This window comes from Medicago sativa, chromosome 3 (genome assembly GCF_051527215.1).
Source record: "Medicago sativa cultivar Bolivia chromosome 3, Bolivia_mono, whole genome shotgun sequence".
Classification (NCBI taxonomy): domain Eukaryota; kingdom Viridiplantae; phylum Streptophyta; class Magnoliopsida; order Fabales; family Fabaceae; genus Medicago; species Medicago sativa.
Window position 1 is genome coordinate 75,356,885 of NC_140751.1, and position 25,087 is coordinate 75,381,971.

Here is a 25,087-nt window from a genome sequence, read left to right on the forward strand (position 1 = left end):
TTAGTAAAAAAATAAATGGGAGTAGGCTTGCTAACTTACTCATTCATGATTTTGGGTGGGAGTAAGTTAGCAACCCTATATATATATATTTATAAAGCAATAGAGTGTTGAGGAATCATATGATAGTTATGATAATTCAACCACTCACTCCGGTCACATTTATAAACAAAAAACTACTTTTTGAGTTTATTGGATACCTAATGTATTTGACCTATATTATATATCAAACATATTTATATGTTTTGCTTATAAATACATGTAACCGGAGGGGGTACCTTTGTCGGTACTCTAACCCAACCTACAATTATTTGTACTAATAATTAATTTTTGAAGAGTAAGTAGGGGATCTTGTAAAAAAAAAAAAACGTGAGTAGGGCATTTGCTCAAAAAAAGTTAGTAGGGACAATTATTAATTGGCTTCATTCGTATTTTCTTATATTGTCATCAATCCTATTGTTACCACGTTTTTCTATATATACAATTCCCTCCCGTAGTTATGAAAATCAAGAGCCTCTCTGAGAGGAGTGAAATAATTTCATCTAGCTAGCTCATAATTTTTCATTTAAAAAAATGAAAGGTTCTAGTTTTTTCAAGATAAACTTGATTTTGGTAATATTGTGTTTCTTCACAAACTTGAGGATGGGTTTGGGTGATATGAATGTAATTGGAGAGCAGCCATTGTCCAAGATTGCCATTCACAAGACCATTCTTGCTCTCCACAGTTCTGCCTCCATTACTGCTTCCCCCTTTTTGCTTGGCACTAAGGTATAAACTAAATTTTAATATATTATAACATATTATTTTCTTCCAGTTTGATTGATTTAACCTATTTATAATTCGATTTTCATTTCTCAACAAATGTTTAGATTACAATTTTAAATGATTGGAGAAAATCAATTAATGAAATTTAAATAATACTTCAACCTTGGTATTTTACTCCAAGAGAACCAGAGAAAAAAGATACCAGTACCGTAATTCTAGCTAGCATGAAAATACTTAAACTCTTTAGGATAAAATCTTTTAAGTATTTTCATTTTTTTTTTAGAGGAAGTATTTTCATATTGTTTGCAGGTAGCAGGTAAATCTTTTAAGTATTTTCATTTTTTTTAGAGGAAGTGTTTTCATATTTGAGATATATAATATACTCCATCCGTTTCAAAATGAGTGTCGCTTTAGCCAAAAAAATTTGTTTCAAAATGAGTGTCGCTTTACATTTTGAGAGGACGTGTTTTCATATTTTTGAGATATACAATGCAACTTTAATTTTGTCTTTTTCTTATAAAGTAAAGGCAGTTTAGTAAAAGCGTTATATCCAATGATTATTTCATTCTATTTCTTAATCTGTGTGTCAAAGCCTAAAACGACACTCATTTTCAAACGGAGGGAGTATGTGTGTGTATTTTAAGACACTATCTCCATTCAACAATATATATTTTTTTTTAGGGATTATCACATTTGTAAATGTATATTTACGGCACTCATCTAGTTTTTAAATTTGCTAAAGAAGTATGGTAGTTAGCACTACCACGTAGTTCAAAAATGACACTATCACGAGTCACAATTATGAGATCTTCCTGAAAAAGACATAATCATGATATTATTGTGTGTGAACTGAAAGAGAGATGACAATTTCCTGCAGTAAAAAATACATGGCGTTACACATAGTTTTATATGGAAAATGTTATTTATCTAGAAAAATAGCATCAAGAATTTTTCAAGACACATGTGACAAGTTTTAATTGCATGATTTATTTGTCTGCTTCCTATTTTTCAGTCACACCTCCTTGAATTGTGGCAAATAGTGCATTGTGATTGGTTGCTCTTTATTGTTGAAGAATTCTTGATGTTTTTTTTCTAGAGATATAGCATTGCTCATTTTATATATCTTGACCATTAATCCGAGATCATGCAATTCAGATTATACAATCAGGAAATTAATTATTAACGATCACATTGATTTTAGATTGAACTATATAGATTTATATGTGTCATGCATGTACAACAAAGACTCCAAATATGAGAGATGGAGCTCATGAGTGATGTAATATGGAGAACGATTGAAAGGTAAAGAAAGTGCTAAATTGATTAAGCTGATCTGTATGGAATAATATATTTTCCTCAATCGGATATTTTAATATTATTTCTACACACGATTGGAGATTGTTTTTTCTTTTTTCTTTTTAGGCAATCGGAGTGTAGATAGGGACCTTTGCGACACCCTAAATAGATTAAAACGAAAAATAAGAGAAATACAAAACATTTCAGGGGCATATAGCTGACTTAGTCAAACCACATCAACACTACCAAAAAAAAAAAGTTAAACCACATCAAAATGTAGCAATCAACCCAAACGGGTATTATAGACGGTACAACTACAAGAAAAGTGGTCGAGAAAAACTGAAACAAAGGCACACACCGCAAACACTATCCAACGAACATGTGTACACTTGCGAAATCAAAAAGCACAATTGGAGAATTAAGTCTTCCAATAAAGATGATGAGTTACGAATGAAATACTAGTTAGATATATTTTAAGGGTCCTGCTAACACGTGCGGTAAGGACACATGTTAAGAATTCATCAAATAGAAAATATTTAATGAGAAAAATGAATTGTCAACCTTTTGTGAAATACATTTGCATAATTTCCAATACATAATTTTCACTTTTAAAATACTTAATATATGCCCTTAAGCACATGTTAGCATTTCCTATATTTTAATAAATCAAACCACTAATACTCCATTTGCGTCTATCTATTTTATTAATGAACAATAAATAAGAGGTAGATAAATATAGGAAACCCGAACTCATGAATTACATTAGTAAAAATCCTACCCCAAAAATTTTAACGTTGTTGAATGAGAAATTTCGAGGCCACCGAAATGACATATTTGAAAATTGATTCCATTTAATATATTATTTGGAAATCCAAAAATAAAAGTAATTTTAATAAGGGAATAATTTTTTATTAATTTTTATCTATATACAAAAAGAAATACATTTGAATTTGTAGAGAATTGAATTTATTTTATTTTTAATTATTAGTATTAATATTTTTGCTTTTTTTTTAAGGAAATATTTTTGCTTTTAATAGTTGAATTAATTAGCATATTTTTATTTTTAGGTAATGATAATAAAGTATGTTAGTAAAATAAACTAAATTTAGTTTTTGTCCAAAAATAATAATTTAGTTAATGTGTTACCATCATAGAATTTAATCTGTAAACAAATTCAAAACAAATTAAGTATTTCTTGATTTTACTCATTCATAGAGACCCCTCTTTGGTGAAATCTCTTTAATTGGTTTGTTGCTGATCCACAATTAGACAAATTATGATGTACTCCTATATTGTTGCAGGGTGAGGATACAGAATGGGTGACAGTAGAAGTGGAGTCCCCAGAACCAACTAATGAAGACTGGGTTGGAGTTTTTTCTCCTGCAAACTTGAAGTAACATATCTCACTATTAATATTGATTTTGCTAATTAGTATATACTAGTTATGTTATATTATATATATTCCTTAAAAAAATACTATGTATAAAAAGTTCTAACTTCTAACAACTTGTTCTTTTAACACATTTTTCCATGAGATCATGCATATCATGAAGAAAAAAAATATTTTGAGAACTATTTTGGGATTATCTAATAGAAAACCCTTTATGGAATATTATTTTAGTTTTTAAATATTTTTTAGTTGTATTGATTTCCATGTCAATACTCACGTTGTCTTTTCCTATTTAAATCAAAGTGTAGTGCCTATGCAATTTAACAAATTAGATAGAAAGAAATGTCAATGTTCTGTGCAATTGCTAACATAATGTAATATTATTTCATCTACATGTGTGACACACCAGATTAATCACGTTAAAAAATATAGTTAATTCAGATGCATATATTGTTAATTCAATTCACACTTAAAATTGTGGTTAATTCAACTATATGATTAAAAAAATTAACTAATTTTTAGTTAAACAATGACACTATGAGGTAGTAAACTAATTAGCAGTTTTTATTGTCAAAGAAAAAACAAATGTATTTGGAAATTTAAAATTGATTTATATTTAGGGACAATATTTTTCATTCAAATTGAGCTTATATTTAAGGGCATCGGTACTAATATGAATTATGAATTATGGTCTTTCTGTCATCAATAAAAAAAAAAAAAAAAAAAAACTCTTGCAAAAAAATGAGTGATAGTCTTTGACTGGGCAAGAGTTATTGATGATGATAATATATGGTTTTCAGAAAATACCATTAATATTAGGGAAATGTTAACGAGTACTCCAGTGTCCTTTTAAGGACCATAAATAGTAAATATTTATGAAAACGTGTTTAATTAATGCATTGGAAATTGAAATATTTGACTTTGTTTAAAGAAGAATTGCTTATTTTAGAATGCTTAAAGAATGCCCTAGGGACACTCGTTAACAAGACCCTTAATATTAATTTTTTTTTGAATAAACTAGAGAAAATATATTTTCACAAATACATCTCTCAAAAAAAAATATTTTCACAAATACAGTTCATCAATATGTACACCCAACCCCGGTGGCAAGGGGGAGATACCATATACATGCTCAGCCCCAATAAAGGTAAATGCATCTCCATCCTATATAAATTGCATATGAAATTGATGAACATATATCATGTTTTTTAACAATAATTTGAATGTTTGTAACAGTATAAGTATGCCAACCACTCCAATCCAAAGTATAAAAAGACAGGAAAAAATACTTTGAAGTTCCAATTGATCAATCAGCGTGCAGATTTCTCCTTTGCACTATTTTCAGGTGGATTATCCAATGTAAGTCATATATTCTGATCTTGTTATTTTGATGATATCTTCAATCTTTTTCTTGCTAAATTTGCAATGCCAACAATAATGTTTTATGTTAACAAGTATTCATATGATTGAGTATTGCAGCCTAGACTTGTGGCAATTTCGAACTTCATCGCATTTGCAAATCCTAAAGCACCTGTATATCCGCGCCTTGCTCATGGAAAGTCTTGGAATGAAGTAAGTTTATCTAGTACATTTAATTACACACTACTAGCCTAACATTTCCTAATCATACATTGGTTCTCATCATCTAAAACTTTTGTAATTGAAATTGCTGCATGAATTGTCTAACTTAAACATTTAGAATAATGTTAAGAAATTCGTTCATCAATGACAGATGACAGTTACCTGGACAAGTGGATATGACATAAGTGAAGCTGTACCATTCGTGGAATGGGGCCCAAAGGGTGGAAAGCAGATACAATCTGCTGCTGGAACATTGACATTCAATCGTAACAGCTTGTGTGGTATGGATTATTACATAGTCAAGTTTATACAATAAACTTTAACGATTTAATGGAACAATGCTTCATTAGGTAGCATAGCATAGTAACTCTTTCTTTTTCTAAAAATAAATATAAACAAATAATGAGGACATTTTGTTGATATGTAGGTGAACCTGCGCGAACCGTTGGTTGGCGTGATCCTGGTTTTATACACACAAGTTTCCTTAAAGAACTTTGGCCAAATATGAGGTACGCATTCAGTCATTGTTACGACACAAGTTTTCTCTCGCTTAACTTTCCAGTTCGACAAAAGTTCACAAAGCTTAGCAATTTTCCTTGTTCTTCCCCCAGGTACACCTACAGGTTAGGGCATTTCTTATCTGATGGTTCTTATGTATGGAGTAAGAGGTATTCATTCAAGGCATCTCCATATCCTGGACAAAACTCATTGCAGCGTGTTATCATATTTGGTGACATGGGAAAGGTAGCACTGATTAGACTTTTCAAACTTTTGAATTAGAAACTCTAATTATAAGCATGAATAGTATAATGGGAAGAAGGCTTACTTTGCTTCGCGTGTGCTTCAGGCGGAGCGTGATGGTTCAAATGAATATGCCGATTACCAACCTGGTTCACTTAACACCACTGACCAGCTCATCAATGATCTAGACAACTTTGACATTGTTTTCCACATAGGAGATCTGCCATATGCAAATGGATACATCTCACAGTGGGATCAATTCACAGCTCAAGTGCAACAAATTGCATCGAAAGTTCCATATATGATAGCAAGGTTCGCTTGCTTGCAATCATTTTAATCCATATACATTTGAATTGAGTTTTACATATTGTTTTAGACTGAAAGGATGTCACATTTTTTCATAATGCAGTGGAAATCATGAACGTGATTGGCCAAACTCAGGATCCTTCTATGACACTCCAGATTCAGGTGGAGAATGTGGAGTTCCTGCAGAAACCATGTACTATTACCCTGCTGAGAACAAAGCCAAATTCTGGTGAGTTATATTAATCTAAATACAAACCATGAACCACCAACAGATGGTTGGTCCGAGTGCTAAGGTACTCAAATTCCTTAATCAAGTGGCCACTAGCTCAATTCCTAGATCTTTTATATTTAGAAAATCTAGTTGTGAGGGGGAGGACTCATATTGTGTGCGAAACAAATTTTACGACGGAGACTAGCATTCTTAAACGATGGTGGATACTCCGTACCTATAACATGGTTATAAACAAAAATGTATACTATAACATGTTTGGATTTAGCCTTTAGTATATCAGGTTTTCATCTCTCAATTGAATTTATTATCAGTTGGTCCAAATGAATGATGAAAATTGTAAATATGCAGGTATGCAACAGATTATGGCATGTTTCGCTTCTGCATAGCAGACAGTGAACATGACTGGAGAGAAGGATCGGAACAATACAAATTCATCGAGCATTGCCTTGCAACAGTAGATAGAAAACAACAACCATGGTTAATCTTTGCAGCGCATCGCCCACTCGGTTACTCCTCTAATGATTGGTATGCCAAGGAGGGTTCATTTCAAGAGCCCATGGGAAGGGAAAGTTTGCAGGGACTTTGGCAGAAATATAAAGTAGACATTGGATTTTATGGTCATGTCCATAACTATGAAAGAGTGTGCCCTATTTATCAAGTATAAATACTATTGTCACATTCTAATTAAACCAAGTTGCACTATTATAGTTTTTTTTCTTGCATTTCTAATAATCCAAATGTGTATAATGCAGAACCAATGTGTGAACAATGAAAAAACTCACTACTCTGGCACTGTGAATGGAACAATTCACGTTGTTGTCGGCGGAGGGGGAAGTCACTTGTCAGACTTCACAACAGCACCTCCTATTTGGAGTATTTTCAGGGACAGAGACTACGGCTTCGTCAAACTGACAGCATTCAATCACTCATATCTCTTGTTTGAGTACAAGAAAAGTAGTGATGGAAAGGTTTACGACTCTTTTACCATTTCCAGGGACTATAGAGATGTCTTGGCCTGTGTGCATGATGGTTGTGAGAAAACCACCTTGGCACTCTGAATTATGTGTCTACATTAGTTCACTGATGTAGTCTTGAAATGAAATAAAGTATTTCAAAATAAATAAATAAATGAAGGCTATTATGTTCAATCTCCAATTCTCATGAGCATTTAGATATTTATACATATAAATCACCATCATAACAAAGAAAGCAATCAAATCTGTTTTGAACTTTGATAATGTACAAGGAAATTAGGGTAGCAAGAATTCTATGTGACCCAATCAAATGTGTTCTAAGTAGCAAAGGAAGAATTCTAAGGAAATTAGGGTACAAGTAAATCTGCAGAGAAGAAGAGGCCAGCCTAAAAGAATACAAGAAATCAAAGGAACATAAAAATTGAAAAGTAAACCTCGCCTAAACTTTTTGTAATAAAAACTACTACTACAAATCAAGGGTAATCTTAGAACAGTGATGATAATCTTACACGTCATATTCTAGGAACTATTTTTCTTCTTAGACACTATCTTTCACGGTTCACATACTTATACTTGAAAGAGCTCTGTCGTGAACAAGCAAAATGATCTACCATGCATAAATATCTTTTTTTATCATTGCATCAATGGATTATATCATATCTCATTTAATTCAATGGTGGAATTTATTAATTTAAAAATAAAAAAATCTATAGTAAAAACTAACGTGTGCATTATACAAAACTTGTTCATTTATGCACCGTAGAATTGATCACTTGAAAGGTTTTTTTCCCTTTCTAATTCCTTCCAATTAGTCATAGATGGGAAGTCGCGGTATATCAACACACTCTATTTCCATTATATAAACTAGCGGAAAGACGAGCACTAACGTGTTAGTCTATCCATTTTATTTATGACACATACTTAAGTGTATATAATAGAAAGATATATCAATTTTAACATATACTATGATAAAATACTTTTGGTAAATAAGATTAAAATAAACTTTTTTTATAATGCCTAATATTGTAGTGGGGATGCTCATATTTTAAACTATTTTAAATAAAAAAAACTATTTTGTGTTTGTTAAAAATAATTCTTGAAAAAAGCTTTGCACACAAACATAAGTAAAACATCATCAAAATTAGTTTTCTTATAATCTTAAACAAATGGGCACTTATTGATTCAACCATATATATTAGTTCCTTTAAATCATTCAATTTAGTCTTTAAATTTGGTTCTCACGGATTGTGAATATAAATTTAATGTCATAGATTAATTCGTGATATTACAAGGATGGTTTGCCCCGTTCGTATGTGTGTGTATTATATTATTTGAAGACGCTATTAAAAACGTTTGAAACTCTTGCTCTTGGTAAATAAAAAAAAACATTTGAAATTTAAGAGTACTTATATGAGATGTTGTGAATCTCTTCTAACTTAATCAAGATTTTAGATTTAAATATAGTCTTAAACATGTAACAACATTAAAAAAATTTAAGAGATTTTACCGTCCATTTTAATCTCCGTAACTACTTGCGTGCAGGGGATATTTAGTTTACGGAAAGAAAAGAAAAAACATTTGAAACTATGTCACATGCGATAATGAACCAGTGCAGATTTCCCGCATTAAGATTGTATGGGCACATGCTACAGTAATTATGTGAGATCATCTGATCATGCTACAACCAAATCACAGAAAGCTTTACAAGGACATGTTATCATTAACAGAATAGTGTTTGTGTGCGTGGTACATTGTTTAAATTTTAAAATTTCTCCTTCAAGATTTCCAAATCCGGATCCTACAATCCGTCATTAAAAAAATACATTTTAAACTCTGCCAGAGTGGTTATGAAACATGCACAATGCAATTTTTTTCAGCATTAGGTGATACTACTATAGTCTCTATTATATGAGAAAGTTCAATTTTAAAATTTAGTATATAGTCTATATCAAAAATTAAATACATCATTTATTTATTGAACTTAGAAAGTAAATTTTCTCTTTTTATAATAAAGATCGAATACACTAATAGTTTAAATGTGCACGATGCAAGTTGCATTAATTTACGTTGCCACATGCTTATTTAAAGCTGCCCAAACCTATTAGCTAGCAATAAAGATACTTTATTTTGTAACATTGTGGTTGATAATGTCACCAATGTCATCAACCACAATGTCGCCTAAGTATTATTCCAAGACGATGTAACCAAAAAAGCCCCTATTTGAAACTAATTTGATATACATTTAAAAATACATATTAAAAACCATATAGGAGTCGTATTTTCGATTTTAAAAACATGTGTTTGTGGTGTGTGGAAACAATCTAGAAATGTAATAAAACAGCACTGCCACGAGCAAAGTGTGTCACGTTTTTTAATTAGTTTTTAATTAGTATTGGTTAGCTAGTACAAACAAAGATTTATTTAAATAAGAATGAAGCAACCTTTCACTTATTTTGGGATTATGATATTACTTTCTTGTCAAGTTAAACGTTTTATATTTTTAAACAACAAAATACCATATGCGTGTACATTGAAAAGTTAATTAAGCAAGCATTGGATGCATTGCCACAATAAATTATTAATTAAGTGGTTCTTCACGTTATTATTCATCATGACTAAAGTGGTATACTCCCCCGTCCCTTACCTGGATATTTTAAGGATTTGGTGCGCACTTTCTTTTCTTTTATTTTAAGATTTCGTACACACCTTTAGAAATAAAAATACTAGTATTAACTTTGTCCCTAATTACTAACTTATCTAACTTATCTTTAGTTATATTTTAGTTAAGGAAAATGCTAACCGGTGCCTCCGGGGCACTGGTTAAGGATATGAAAAAGGAAATTATATAGTAGTTAATGCATTAAAATTGTGTAATTAATTTATAATAAAGTTAAAAACAATTTCCTTTTATGGTAATAATTCCCTTTTATGGTATGCTTAACTAGTGTCCCGGAGGCACCTGTTAGCAGGACCCTTTAGTTAATCACTACAACTTTGTCCCTAACTTTAAATCATCTTTACAAAGAGAAAAAAAAATTGTCTTTAAGTTTCAATTGTACTTTACTAAATACATTTACTACTATTTTTGAAATATACATCTTATTAACACTAGAATTTTTTTCAAGTTGATGAAATGTTAATATTATCCACAAATGACATTTTTTTAGTTAAAAAAATTCTAGGGGTAAAACTGACACACATTTATTAAGTACTAGATAATAAATGATCATTCATTACATGGGAAAGAAATCCTCTCATGTGAAATTTTTCTCCTAAGAATCTCAGCTCTCACATTTTTTACCACCTATAGTTCCGATTACTTAAAAAATTGAATGGTGGAGATGGACACCAAACCTCCTCCGATAGTAAATTCACATAAGAGGATCTAAGTCCTAATAAATGGACATTTCAACTCTCATTTAATATAGATGGATAAAAGGATAAATGATCAAAATAAATTGTTAGACAAACAACCAAAACAAATTTTAAGCAAAAGATAAAAGACAAAATTATAGTATTTAGCCAATAAAAAAACTTAAAGTGATATTCTTTTAGAGATTAATTTTTAGAATTGAGATACTTATTGTGGGATGGATTGAAGAGGGTCTATTATTATGAAACATTGTTGATTGTTACGGAGGATTTATACAAGAAATGGAAGAATGAATAAAAATAAAATCTTTGACCAAATAGATTTTGTCTAACTAATCTTTTTTTTTTTTTAAGCAAAATAGAAATAAGATTAAAATAAAGAGGAAGTACAAGACTGGGGGATATGGACTTGACCCAGTAAATCACAAAGGAACAACCAAAAGGGTCAAAAAAACAAAACTCAAAACACCAACGACCACGAACAATCCAGCGCACCCACGTATGGACGCGAAACCGAATTGCAAAAAAACATAGTGCTAGTGTTTCGAGCTTCTAAATAGGCGTATGAATCATGTGCCAACACAGCACGATTCAAGTTCCAGCAACTCCCTAAACAGCAAGTCATACACACCCTTTCGGGCCGAAAGGGCGTGTATAGCTTTTTTATTTAGGGATGGGAATAGTAGTTTATTTAGGGATGATAATGTATAGCTTTTTTATTGGGCAAAGTAGCATACATATTTTCCTCGTTGAATTTAGGTTATAACGAATGTGATTGAAAGTTTCAATTATTTGTACTAATCTCAATTAGTTAATTTTTAAGAGTGAGTAGGGACCATTATCCAATTGACATATCAATCCTAAGGTTACCCCGTTTTTCTCTATATATAGGAATTCCCTCCATCAAGAGCCTTTTAAGTAGAGGGTGAAGTAGAGAAAACTTTTGTTTTCACAAAGGCTATCTCATAATTTTTCATTTAAACAATGGAAGGTAAGTTAAACATGAGTTTGGTAATATTGTGCCTCTTCATCACCAACTTGAGGATCTGTTTGGGTGATATGAATGGATTTGGAGAGCAGCCACTTTCAAAGATTGCCATTCACAAAACCATTCTTGCGATCCATGATTCTGCCTCCGTTACTGCTTCCCCCTTTTTGCTTGGCAGTAAGGTAGTATCTTCTACCCCGTTTCATTAATTTAACCTATTTATTTTGTTCTCACTAGCATGACATTAACATGCATGTTTTTCCACTTTTATTAGCAATGAATGATAATATGTTACAAAACAATTAAGTGAAATGTTAAATTGGAAGAAAAAATGTTACACCAAAATAGTTAAGTAATTCATTAATAGAAATTTTGTCTTGTAAATATAAGCTTTTACTTTTGTCTTAGTAATAATCACACCATTTTTTGATACAAACTTACTAATTTTAACACTTTAACCAATATCTCAAGGGCATTCATTAGCATTCTCCTTCCTTTATATATTGATATAGATTTATCAACAAATGTTTTGATTAAAAAAAATAACTATATTATTTTTTGAGAGAACTAATGAAATTTAGTTTTTTGAGGGGAGAATTAATGAAAGTTAAATAGTACTTGTTTCCCTCAACAAAACAAAACAGAAAATAGTACTTGATCAAGACATTTTATTTCTGCACAACTACACCCCTTGATTTTACTTTCTACACCTGTTTGAGGCGATTTGAGCTTGGTATTTTTCTCCAGCCAGAGAAAAACGATACAATTACTGTAATTTTAGCTAGTACTAGCATGAAAATAGTTTTTTTTTTTAGAGAAGCATGAAAATAGTTTAAAAGATGCAAAATTGTTTGCATGTAGCTCATAAATCTTTTATATGTTCGGTTTTCGTTGATTAGTGTCACATTTATTAAAATAACTATAATTTAAAATAAATCTTGTTTTTAATATTTTATAGGCTTAAATGCGCTTTTGGTCCCTTAACTATTTATTTGATATCGCTTTGGTCCCTTAACTAAAAAAAAGATTGTTTTGGTATTTTATCTTTATCTCCGTTACCTGTTTTGGTCCCTTCCGTTAAATAAATTCAAAAAAACGTTAGGGTTTGTACTATTCATCTTCTTCCTTCTCCTTCCATCCTGTTCTTCATGATCTTCATCATCAACAACACACCAATCCATATTTTGGGACCAAAACGATACCAAATAAATACTTAAGGGATCAAAAGAACATTTAAGTTTTTTTTTTTTATCATCTTCTTCATCTTCATCAAAACTCATATTCATCAATTAAATCCAGAAAAAAAAAAAAAAAACACAGAATGCTCATATTTGGAAGAGTTATGCATAATGCTCAAATCAAAACTCATATTTGGCTTAAACTCATCAAAATAAAAAAAAAAACACATAATGCTCAAATCAAAACTCAAATTTGGCTTAAACTCGTATCAAAATCAAAACTTCAAAAGAGTTATGCATAATGCTCAAATTTGAAAAAACCTCCTTTAGAAAAACCCATCCTTCAAAAATTCGAAACAGGAGAAGAGTAAGGTTCTGCAGAATGAATTTGAAACAGGAAAAGAGTAAGATTATGCAGTGAAAATTAAGGTTCAAAAATTTGAGTTTTGCGAGAAGAGATTGAGGTTGTAAACAGGAGAAGATTTGAGTTTGAGATTCAACAAAGGATTACTTAAAGAAGGAGGTTTAAGTTTGAGATTCAACACAAGACACATAAGAGGAAAAGATTGAAGGATATGCTATTTTTTAGTTTTTTTTTTGGATTATTTTCTGTGTTTTTTTTTCTGGATTTAATTGATGAATATGAGTTTTGATGAAGATGAAGAAGAAAAACTTAAATGTTCTTTTGGTCCCTTAATTATTTATTTGGTATCGTTTTGGTCCCAAAATCTGGGTTTAGTTGATGAATGATGAAGGTCTGGGTTTAGTTGATGAATGATGAAGGTTTTGAGAAGGAAGAAGATGAATAGTACAAACCCTAACGTTTTTTTGAATTTATTTAACGGAAAGGACCAAAACAGGTAACAGAGATAAAGATAAAATACTAAAACAATCTTTTTTTTAGTTAAGGGACCAAAGCGATACCAAATAAATAGTTAAGGGACCAAAAGCGCATTTAAGCCTATTTTACAGTTGTACTCATACTATTGCAGGGCGAGGATACAGAATGGGTGACAGTAAAACTGGAGTCCCCAGAACCAACTAATGAAGACTGGGTTGGAGTTTTTACTCCTGCAAACTTCAAGTAACATACAACAATTCTCTCTCTCTCTCTTTCTCACTTTTAATATTGTTCTTTAAACACATTTTTCAAAAACATCATATCATACATATACTAAGACACTTGAGTGAATTTTGTATGAATCATATTGGTACATATTCACAATGTTAACACAGTCATGAAAAAGTACATTGACAATAGGAGTTTTTTGATTCCTCTTATGTTTTCTCTCTCTGTTTTATAATTGGAATAAAAAAAAAGAACTTGTAGTAAGTTTGCTCTCTAAAATTCAGCTCCATAACATTGCATGGTAGCCATGTGGAAAGATATGCCTTGGACTAACACAGAAGGAGTTAGTCACATGATCACACAACCTTATCTACACTTAGTCACATGAAACACCTTGGATGTAGGCAACATTCTGAATATGTCTAAAACAAAACCAACGTGAGTTAACTTACGGTGTTTGGAACGTTACTTAAGTTACGTAGGTTTTATTTCAATGTGATTTAAGTCATGTTGGGTTTAATATCTGCGCGACTTAAGTCACGTGGAGAGTATTTTAGGAAGTTTGATTGGGAGCAAGCAAATCTTGATGGGAGAAGAGCAATTTTCTTTATTTTACTTAATGACCCCTTAATTTTATGTTTGGGGTCCAAATTTTGAACTTATTTTTTGGGACTGACGGTCGTCCTCCTCATCCTGCCTCAGATACGGCCCTTGTCATACCTATGTCTAGTAAACCTTATGTCATGTTCCTTAAATCCAATTTATCCAATGAGAGTTTCTTTTTTCACTCTCGCACGATTCTTAAGAACCGTTCGCATCTAAAAAAGGGATGGGAGGGGAGAGTCTTGAAGGAAAAAAAAATGAAGAATGAAGTGGATATAACAAAATATTTTGAAAGGGGAGGGTTTAGGAGTTTATTTTTCTTCATGGTACAAAATTCTTCCAACTTAAAACTTGTTTTTGTCGACAAATTCTAATTTAGAATTTAAAAAATTGTATTGAAGGATGATTTTGGAGGATTTTAGAAGATTAGGATAAATTTTCCAAATTTAATTTTTTTTTTTAAGGAAGGATAAATTTTCCAAATTTAATAGGAGTATATATTGTTATAATATTTTCAATATTAAAAATATATTAATCATAAGTATTTATTTATCATTTTCTACAAAACATTTCAAAAAAATAATCAATTCTCTAGTCTTTTCGCTACTCCCTCCTTCCCGAAGTTCTCCCATCCTTTTTCCTCCAAACTCTCCAACATCGCCTAAAGAGTCATGGCCATAAACTATGCATATATCTCACTATTATGGCTGAAAAACGAACTAAAGGAAATATATTATTGAAATCACAGTTCGTCAACATGTCCACCCAACCCCGGTGGCATTGGACGGGTAGATACTCCATTCATATGCTCAGCCCCAATAAAGGTAAATGAAACTCCATCTCATATAAATTGTGTATGAAATGAATGAACAACATAACAAGGATGAACCTCTCATGTGTGTTGATTATAATTTGAATCTTTGTAATAGTACAAGTATGCCAACCACTCCAATCCTAAATACAAAAAGACTGGGAAAACTACTTTGAAGTTCCAATTGATCAATCAACGTGCAGATTTCTCCTTTGCACTATTTTCAGGTGGATTATCCAATGTAAGTCATATCTACTGATCTTTTTTTTTTTTTACTATCTTTAAATTTTTTTGTCTTTGCTTAGATGTAGATTTCACATTTAAAAAATCAGTGTCATATACTAGTGCTATTAGAGAGGGGTAACCTTGGCGCAACTGGTAAAGTTGTTGTCATGTGAATGAAAGGTCACGGGTTCAAGTCCTGGAAACAGCCTCTTGTGTAAAACAGGGTAAGGCTGTGTACAATACACCAAATGGTGGGACCCCTTCCCAGACCCTGCATATGCGGGAGCTCTAGTGCACCGGGTTGCCCCTTTATATACTAGTGCTATTAGTATGCAATGATCCTTATTCAATTGTATGCTAACAAGTGTTCATTTGATTGAGCATTGCAGCCTAAGCTTGTTGCAGTTTCAAACTTCATTGCATTTGCAAATCCTAAAGCACCTGTGTATCCGCGCCTTGCTCATGGAAAGTCTTGGAATGAAGTAAGTTTATCTAGTCAATTTAATTACATACTAGTTGCCTAACATTTCCTAATTATACATTGGTTCTTATCATCTAAAACTTTTGTAATTGAAATTGCTGCATGAATCGTCTAACTTAAACGTTTAGAATAATGATAAGAAATTTGTTCTTCTATGACAGATGACAGTTACCTGGACAAGTGGATATGACATAAGTGAAGCTGTACCATTTGTTGAATGGGGCCCAAAGGGTGAGATTCAATCTGCTGCCGGAACATTGACATTTAATCGTAACAGCATGTGTGGTATGGATTAATACATCGTAACTCAATTTCATACCTTATTATCTTTTTCTAAAAATGATTCTCAACATATAATGAGGGACATTTTGTTAATCTGTAGGTCAACCTGCGCGAACCGTTGGCTGGCGCGATCCTGGTTTTATACACACAGGTTTCCTTGAAGAACTTTGGCCAAATATGAGGTGTGCATTAAACTATATTTATGTTTATGAGACTATAATTGATAAGTAGAGTTCTGAAAGCTTAGCTACCTTCCCTCCCTATTCTTCCCCAGGTACGCCTATAGGTTGGGGCATTTATTGTCTGATGGCTCTTATGTATGGAGTAAGAGGTATTCATTCAAGGCATCTCCTTATCCTGGACAAAACTCATTGCAACGTGTTATCATATTCGGTGACATGGGAAAGGTAGCGTCGATTATTTAATGTTTATAACATTGGAAAGATTGATCACCTAACTAGATAATTTTCCAACTTTTTATCTAAAAACTCTAATTTGAAGCTTGATTTGTACAATGGGGAGAACACTTATTTTGGTTCACATGTCCTTTAGGCTGAGCGTGATGGTTCAAATGAATATGCTAATTATCAACCTGGTTCACTTAACACCACTGACCAGCTCATCAAGGATTTAGACAATATTGACATTGTTTTCCACATAGGAGATCTGCCATATGCAAATGGATACATCTCACAGTGGGATCAATTCACAGCTCAAGTACAACAAATTTCATCAACAGTTCCATATATGATAGCAAGGTTCGCTTGCTTGCAATCATTTTAGGCCATAGAAATTTGAATTGAGTGTTACATATTCTTTTAGACTGAAAGGATATCACATTTATTCATACTGCAGTGGAAATCACGAACGCTCTTGGCCAAACTCAGGATCCTTCTATGACACTCCAGATTCAGGTGGAGAATGCGGAGTTCCTGCAGAAACCATGTACTATTACCCTGCTGAGAACAAAGCCAAATTCTGGTGAGTTATATTAATCTAAATGTAAACCATGACATGTTTAGCATTAATAAAACAGATTTTCTTTTCTCAACTGAATTTTTCACTACTTGGTCCAAGATAGTACGTATGATCCTGACCAATGGTTGCGTAATTATTTCTATAATTTCATTGTTGGAACAAAGTATGGTTTTGTGTTGATTTTTGAAAGAATGAGAGAGAGAGAGAGAGAGAGAGAGAGAGAGAGAGAGAGAGAGAGAGAGAGAGAGAGAGAGAGAGAGAGAGAGAGAGAGAGAGAGAAGAAGAAGAAGAAGAAGAAGAAGAGATTGAGATTAAGAGATTAAGAGTTTGAGAATAATGAGAGGAGTAATATTGCTTTCTCAAATTCAGTTACAAAATGCATACAACATAGAAGCTATTTATAGGCATGGTTTTGTTACAATAGATTGCTTAACACGCAAGCAATGCATATAACAAACCCTAACTGTTTTATTTGCAAGCTAAACAAACTTAAAACTAACTTCTAACAAACTTAACAAACTGAATTAACACATTCCAGCATTCATGATATCTGCAAAAGATACATTTTCATCCTTATAGTTCATGGAATCATGGTGCAGTTTCTAGTTTTTGCAAGTGAAAAATAAACTAGGAGGTACTATTTTTCCATTCCTAATTAATGACGAAAATTGGAAATATGCAGGTATGCCACAGATTATGGCATGTTTCGTTTCTGTATAGCAGACACTGAACATGACTGGAGAGAAGGATCGGAACAGTACAAATTCATCGAGCATTGCCTTGCAACAGTAGATAGAAAACAACAACCATGGTTAATCTTTGCAGCACATCGCCCACTCGGTTACTCCTCTAATGATTGGTATGCCAAGGAGGGTTCATTTGAAGAGCCCATGGGAAGGGAAAGTTTGCAGGGGCTTTGGCAAAAGTATAAAGTAGACATTGCATTTTATGGTCACGTCCATAACTACGAAAGAGTATGCCCCATTTATCAGGTATAACTACTATTGTCACATTTCAGTTAAAGCGAGATGTGCTGTCTATATTAAGTACTTGATTGTTACAGTTTTTACCGACAGCCTACATCCATTTCTAATTCTCATTATTCTGGCACTGTGAATGGAACAATTCATGTTGTTGTTGGTGGAGGGGGAAGTCACTTGTCAGACTTCACCACAGCACCTCCTGTTTGGAGTATTTTCAGAGACAAAGACTATGGTTTTGGCAAACTGACAGCATTTAATCACTCATATCTCTTGTTTGAGTACAAGAAAAGTAGTGATGGAAAGGTCTATGATTCTTTTACCATTTCCAGGGACTATAGAGATGTCTTGGCCTGTGTGCACGATGGTTGTGAGAAAACCACCTTGGCACTCTGAATTATGTAGTCTACAGTAGAACTGATGTAGTCTTGAAATGCAATAAAATATTTTTAGAAATAAATAACAGTTATTATGTGTTAGGCCTCTTATAAAGAATATTTGTAAGGCTGTGCAATTTTTCACTATTCTGTAACAGTGTGTATGTATGTAATTTATCTCTGTTTGAGAACAATTCTCAAGAGATCATTCAATCAATGTTGTCGTTCAATATTTATATCATTTATACCAGATTCTATCATTATGTTCAATCTCTATGCATCATGCACAATTCATTAAGCACAAATATAGAAACAAAACACAGAAACTACCCAAACACTTGTAGAAATATAATGCAAATTCTAAAATTTAGATAAAAGCAGTTATGACTGTCAAAATATTATATTAACATGCAAATGCAATTTCTTAGTTATAATAAAGACACCCACAGTACATAAGTTGACTTCAATTATTGTGGAAACAGTGAAATAATATTATTTATCTAATTTCACTTACATTGGTACACACATTTAACATATAATTTTAAAAAAAAATGCAAGGTAGAAATATTCCAAAAGAATTTAAGAAATACACTAATATTGTATTTATTAGTTCCATAATCATTTTGAAGAATCAGATCTTCTTTACTGAAAGAAAAAGGAAATCTAGCACATAACTTAGGACACATGACTTTGAATTTATAATACTGTACAATACATCGTACACTAAATTGCTCACAATTGTAAAAATAAAACAGATACACTATATCATGCTACCAGCATCTGACAAAATGAGACACAAGATAGATAATGTGCATGTGTGCACCTGCTCTCATATGGGTTAAAGAAACTCCGAAGGCAAGCCACAAGTTGAATCATTACAACTCTATCTCGGCATGTGTGGTAGACTGGCAGCTAGCAATTTCGTAGATCCTCTATATAAATTATTGAAGGCTTCATGGGATAAGCATCAAAGGAAACCAAAAATTGAGGTGAAAACTTCAAACATTGCATTCAGGATAAAGACTGACATTTGCAATCCGTAAAGCATTTCCTATCAACCATCCATCTCAATGTCGCATGGTCTACTTTCTTGATCTGCTGGTGAGCTGACAGATCCCAAAAGATCATCAAATCTAAGTGGGGAGTGTCGAACACTATATTGGAACATAACCTGGAAGTGCAAAATCGCAACATGATTATAATCAAAACACCAACCAAAGTGAGCTGACAGATCCCAAAAGATCATCAAATCTAAGTGGGGAGTGTCGAACACTATATTGGAACATAACCTGGAAGTGCAAAATCGCAACATGATTATAATCAAAACCAGAGTAGTTAATAGCGGTGCTATAGCGGCCAATAGCGGCCGCGCGGTGCGGTGCGGTACCGGACCGCTATGCAATAAGCCATGGCGTAGCGTTATGAGATAGCGGCGCAATAGCGGCCGCAACACTGCATAGCGGTTTTGCAGTCTAGCACCGCTATTTCATTTTACGTGAAAATACAAGAGTCTCCTTGGTTTTTAAAAAAAAAACAAGGGTATTTTTGTCATTTTTGTCAAACCCTAATAACTTCAGTTTCTCTCTTCCTTCTTTCATTCTTTACGGCGCCTTTCATCTTCTCACCCCAAAACGCATTTCTCTCAAAAAACGGACGATCTGTACATCTTCTCACCGTAAAACGCCGCAGTCGCACCGTCATCCGCCGTCGTTCCTTACCGCCGCCGTTCCTCAGGTTTGTAACTTCTTGACCTCGTGTTTGCTCTCTTCTAAAAATCTTCCTCTCTGTTTTGTTCATAAACAGATCACAAACATCCTCTGTTTTGTTCATCCTCTATTCTGCTCTCTGTTTCCTTATTTTTGTTGTTTTTGTGGACAACACAGTCATGGCAGCATCAGCTTCTGGTGTTCAATCAAACTCTGTGTCTGTTGACTCATGTGCTCAAAGACATAAACAGACCGGTGATAATCTCGACATTGCTTGGCAATTTAATATCATTGGAAGGATTTGAATGATAAGAAAAAGATTTACTGTGATTTCTGTGATAAGGTCAGCAATGAAGGAATTAGTAGAGCAATAAGACACCAATTGGGAATTACGGGTGATGTAAAATTATGTCGTAAAAGTTATGAAATAGCGGCCATAGCGCTAGGCGCTATCCCGCTATAGCATTTTTGGAGTCGGCCGCTACGCGCCGCTATCCGCTATTAACTACTATGATCAAAACACCAACCAAACAATGATTATTCATGAAAATAGTGTGACTGATGGGTCTCAGAAGTTTTCTTCAGACAAACGGTAAATCAGATTAAAAACAGAACAAATAGGCACAACAAGCACGCCAATGTAATGCATTTCATATAACTCCTACTGTATCCAAAAATCTAACCAATCTCGTGACGGATATTGGCAAAATGATCAAAGAAGCAACAAGGAAGATGAACTTTAATTATCATTCTCAGGAAACTCTCATTTTCTTTTGCAGAAAAATAAGAATGTATAACAAGACTTTGAGCCAAATCTTAGCATGCAATGGCGAAAATTAAATGAATCATGGCAGAGTCGTGTCAACAGGATGCAGATACTTTTAGGGTTTTACTTTAATATTCCCTTACCTTAGAGAAACTATCAGCAGCGGCACGAGCTCGATTGGCCTTGCCAAGATACCGTAGATCAGCTTTTTCAAGTTTTCCATCCAACAAAACCAATCCTCCCTCTCCAATTGCAAACCGTAGAAGGTACCCTGAGTGCAGATCTGACTGCAAATTGAGAAAGTTAGATTAGATTTCTTGGTAAAAGATAAAATAACTGAAAGTCTATCATACATTAGATTTCTTAGTAAGAGAAATGCTAGGAACACTCTCGCTAACACTCACTCTTCTATTGGGTTAAACACATGTGGGCCTCACCACTTTATGTGGGATCCATTTCCAAAGTGTGGTACCCACATGAATTTCACCCAATGAGAGTGAGTATTAGAGTGTTAGAAAGAGAGTGTTCATAGCACTTCAGTATATTGGATGCATAAGATGCAAACTTGTTTATTGTTGCATTTCATAACTGAAAGTCTATCATACTAATACTATCCCAGTAAGAAATCTTACTTCTCAGTAAAATACATCAATTTCCTAGAAAAACATGTAAGATTATATAAAATGTGGCATAAATGTTTGATAGTGTGAACCTCATAACTAGATTAAGCATCAGAAAAAAAATTCAGAACGGTATAGAGACCTATTTCAAACAAACCTGCTGCATGAAGCTTCCGTCCAAACAGCCAAATACCAAAGGAGGATCGTCGCAGGTGGTCAGTTTTCCATCTTCTTGAAGCTCCAAAACCACCTGGTTTGGAAAGCCAGAAAACTGATTAATAAAACATTGCTACAGCAGTGTATCTTTTATGCTCGAGTAATAAATATATGCAAGTAATTGACACATGAATGAATTTGTGGACCTGGAGCCTCTTTAAAGTTGTATTGAGTCACACACCAACACCGAGAGGGTAGACAAGTCCACTTGGCTTTGTCCATTGAAGGGTGGGTTTGGAGAAGGTCAATTGCATGTTAGATCTAACTTCTAAGGGTCTGTTCAGTTTGAGAAAATATTTTTGTTTCCATTTCCTATTTTCACTTTTAATTACAAAATTGCCACATCGTTTTTATTTTGTTTTATACGTAAAAACAAGAAGTCGAGCAAAAACAAGGTAATGTTTCTGTAATTAATAATGAAAATGAAAACAGGAAACAATTTTCTCAAAGTATACAAAGTACAAACCTTTACATTGTTACTGTTGTAACAAGACTAAGCCTCAAGTTGTACACAGTTTCAAAATAATTACCCTCCACAAATAGTTTTTAAAAAAAAAAGTATTATGTTTCAGCTAATATTTCCGAATTCTGACCATCATAATTTCAAGATTATGCCTTCATAGAATCACTAGAGATGCAGATAAAGAGAATGCTTGCATGTTTGAAAAAGAAATGAAGTAATCTTTTTTTTGCAAGAAGCTTCGGAAAAAAAAAAAAAACCAAAAATATGCTAATCCAAACACACTGCATATTTCACTAATAAAAACAAAATTAATTCAAAATTTCATGAAGTCAAACAATCATATCCGTTGTCATCTAATATTTAACCATGAAACATTGCTTGCTTGTACACTACGGTCACTGCAGAAACATTTCTCCATCTATACCTCTGGAAACTTGATAGAACATGTCAAATGGAAATAATCATAATAATGGGTGTATAACCATTATAAATTTATTAAAGAAAGTAAAATTGATGTATAAATGTCTGACAAGGGGTCTTATTCCCAACGATTCGTACACGATGCAGTGTTCAATCACCAAGGTATAGAAATCTACTAAATCATATGATTGAAAAGTGAAATATACACACAGTGATAAAATGGCATGAAAAACAAAGCAATGAGAAAACACCTGCTGTTGGTTAGGAACTTGTCCTTTACTGTCTGTGTCCATAACATATTGACTGCAGTTTTCATCCTTCCAAACTAATGCTAACGGCGTAATCCCAGCCTGGTAATGTGCATGCCTAAGGGGGGAAAATAACAAATCAAAAGAAATTACCCAAAATAAGAGCCTAACAAGTTAAAAAGGGGAAAATTGACCAAGACTTGGCATTATTAGTTATCAGATGATATTTCTGAAAGATTAAGAATATTGGGTGAAAGACTTTAGTTCTCGACAACAATGCAAAATTATTCATGAACAGACTGGCATGATTATAAATATCATTTCAAACATTTTGGAATGGCATTCACATATTGGTATGCAATGAAAGAGAAAAGAGTTAATACTTGTTATAGAATAGAAGACCGTCTTTGACATAAGGCACAGGTGCGGAATAAGCTGAACACAAACCACTCTGATCACAACCATAAACTGGAACTAAACTGAAGCTATACTTATGATAATACGAAGGAGGGTCAAAGGCACCGGTTTCAGCAAGCTTAGAGTTCACCCAAAAGAACCTGAATTCAGAAGTACAATCATAGAGGGAGTAGCCACGCCAACAAACCATATCAATAACGTAGTAAGTTTGATCCTGCTGTTATTGCAAAAAAACACAAACGAGTCACCAAACAAATAACTTAATTCATATACACCGTCGGTGTAAAGAGCTTTCACGTCTTTACATTGTCAATCAATCATAACTATAAAATTATTAAAAACATTTTACTCTAATCATAAATATTGTTAAAGTGACATATATGACTACCTAAGACGAGATGCAGATAAAGGGTCGGTCTGGATTGGCTTATTTGAGCTTATCTGCTGGCATAATCATTTGAAAAACTGTTTGGCAGAACTTATGAAAACAGATTATGAATGTCCATAAGCTGTTTTAATCTTATTTGCATAAGCTCTCTGAAATAGCTTATAGATTGTATGAAAGCAATTTAAATTTATTTTATCTATTATTATAGAAATAGTTATTCTGTTTTATTATGAAAATAGCTTACGCAAATTAACTTTTTTTTTATCGAAACAAAGCCTAAAAATGTATGTTTGGATTAGCAGAAAATCACGTTGATCCACTATAATAATTTTGCAAAAACTACACTTTTAGAGCTTCTACTAAACCCTAATCCCTTAAACCTTAAGTTCACCAAACATAACACAAATTTTAATTAAAAAAAATAATAATAACTACATTGAGAAAATAGTAGTCACCTCATGGAAAATGCAGTCAAGTATAGAGTAAGAATTTGAAGAACCGGAGTTAACATCCTTTGTTCTTGCTCCGTTTGGCAATTTAGAAGGAAAACGGTGAAGAATTGAACCGTTTCTCAAACGGCTTATCGTTGTTCCATTACTGGAAACCACAAAACACCTTTTTCCAGAAGGTCTTGCAAAAACAAACCTGAAAATTCAGAAATTCAAAATTCAAAATAGAATTGAAGTAAAGAACATGTTGTGATTGTGAAGAAGAATATGAGAAAAGAAAATTACCAATCATTGGTGAGATTTTCAGGAATATCGATCATCCATTCGGGATGCATGAGTTGTTTGGCGAACCATTTTCGAGCTTCAGCGCCTTTCAGCTTCGAAGCTTCTAGAACATCGAGTTCGTCATTCTGATGTGGTTCGGGTTGGGGTTGGAGTTCCGGTTCGGTTTCAGGTTCGGGAGTTTGGGAAGAGGAGGAGAGAGAGAATGCGGTGGAAGCTAAGAAGCGAGCGTGGCGTTGAGCGTCGAGGCGATTCTGTGCTTGACGGAGTAGAGATTGTTGTCTGCGTCGCTCTTGATCGGAGACTAAAGGGCGCTTGAATGGACGGCGGAGATCGTGCGGCGCCATGGGAAGTAGTATCTATCTATCTATCTGAGACAGAATTGTAACAGAGTTGAGTTTGAGTTCCTTCCTTCAATTCAACGCGCGTCCTTTTGAATGTTTTTATGTTTGGAATGGAGACAGAAAATAAAAATCAATTTTATTT

At 33.1% G+C, this 25,087-nt stretch overlaps 3 protein-coding genes across 7 annotated transcripts; 2 read left to right on the top strand and 1 right to left on the bottom strand.

The window, feature by feature from the left end:
* Positions 1-505: 505 nt before the first annotated feature.
* LOC146940199 (nucleotide pyrophosphatase/phosphodiesterase-like) lies at positions 506-7,456 on the top strand. Its single transcript, XM_085753852.1, has 12 exons — positions 506-765; positions 3,360-3,451; positions 4,526-4,595; positions 4,685-4,807; positions 4,928-5,020; positions 5,181-5,310; positions 5,457-5,538; positions 5,641-5,773; positions 5,877-6,082; positions 6,180-6,305; positions 6,657-6,966; positions 7,061-7,456. Exons 1-12 carry the CDS (start codon positions 571-573, stop codon positions 7,364-7,366), a joined length of 1,866 nt encoding a protein of 621 aa, XP_085609978.1. The 5' UTR covers positions 506-570; the 3' UTR covers positions 7,367-7,456.
* Positions 7,457-11,570: 4,114 nt separating this feature from the next.
* On the top strand, positions 11,571-18,867 carry LOC146940200 (nucleotide pyrophosphatase/phosphodiesterase-like). Of its 2 annotated transcripts, none has more exons than XM_085753854.1 (12): positions 11,571-11,824; positions 13,813-13,904; positions 15,241-15,316; positions 15,422-15,544; positions 15,918-16,010; positions 16,171-16,294; positions 16,392-16,473; positions 16,566-16,698; positions 16,844-17,049; positions 17,147-17,272; positions 17,952-18,261; positions 18,333-18,867. In XM_085753854.1, exons 1-12 carry the CDS (start codon positions 11,639-11,641, stop codon positions 18,360-18,362), a joined length of 1,581 nt encoding a protein of 526 aa, XP_085609980.1. In that variant the 5' UTR covers positions 11,571-11,638; the 3' UTR covers positions 18,363-18,867. The 2 variants fall into 2 exon arrangements, with proteins under 2 accessions (XP_085609980.1, XP_085609979.1); XM_085753853.1 differs by having other exon boundaries at positions 18,346-18,867.
* A 324-nt stretch (positions 18,868-19,191) lies between these two features.
* On the bottom strand, positions 19,192-25,015 carry LOC146940201 (snurportin-1 protein). Of its 4 annotated transcripts, XM_085753856.1 has the most exons (8): positions 24,605-25,015; positions 24,326-24,515; positions 23,449-23,699; positions 23,069-23,183; positions 21,876-21,968; positions 21,242-21,385; positions 19,655-19,797; positions 19,192-19,558 (listed from the first exon to the last, which is right to left on the bottom strand). In XM_085753856.1, exons 1-7 carry the CDS (start codon positions 24,946-24,948, stop codon positions 19,681-19,683), a joined length of 1,254 nt encoding a protein of 417 aa, XP_085609982.1. In that variant the 5' UTR covers positions 24,949-25,015; the 3' UTR covers positions 19,192-19,558; positions 19,655-19,680. The 4 variants fall into 4 exon arrangements, with proteins under 4 accessions (XP_085609982.1, XP_085609983.1, XP_085609981.1 ...); XM_085753857.1 differs by having other exon boundaries at positions 19,192-19,797; positions 23,449-23,696; XM_085753855.1 differs by having other exon boundaries at positions 19,192-19,797.
* Between the last annotated feature and the right edge of the window lie 72 nt (positions 25,016-25,087).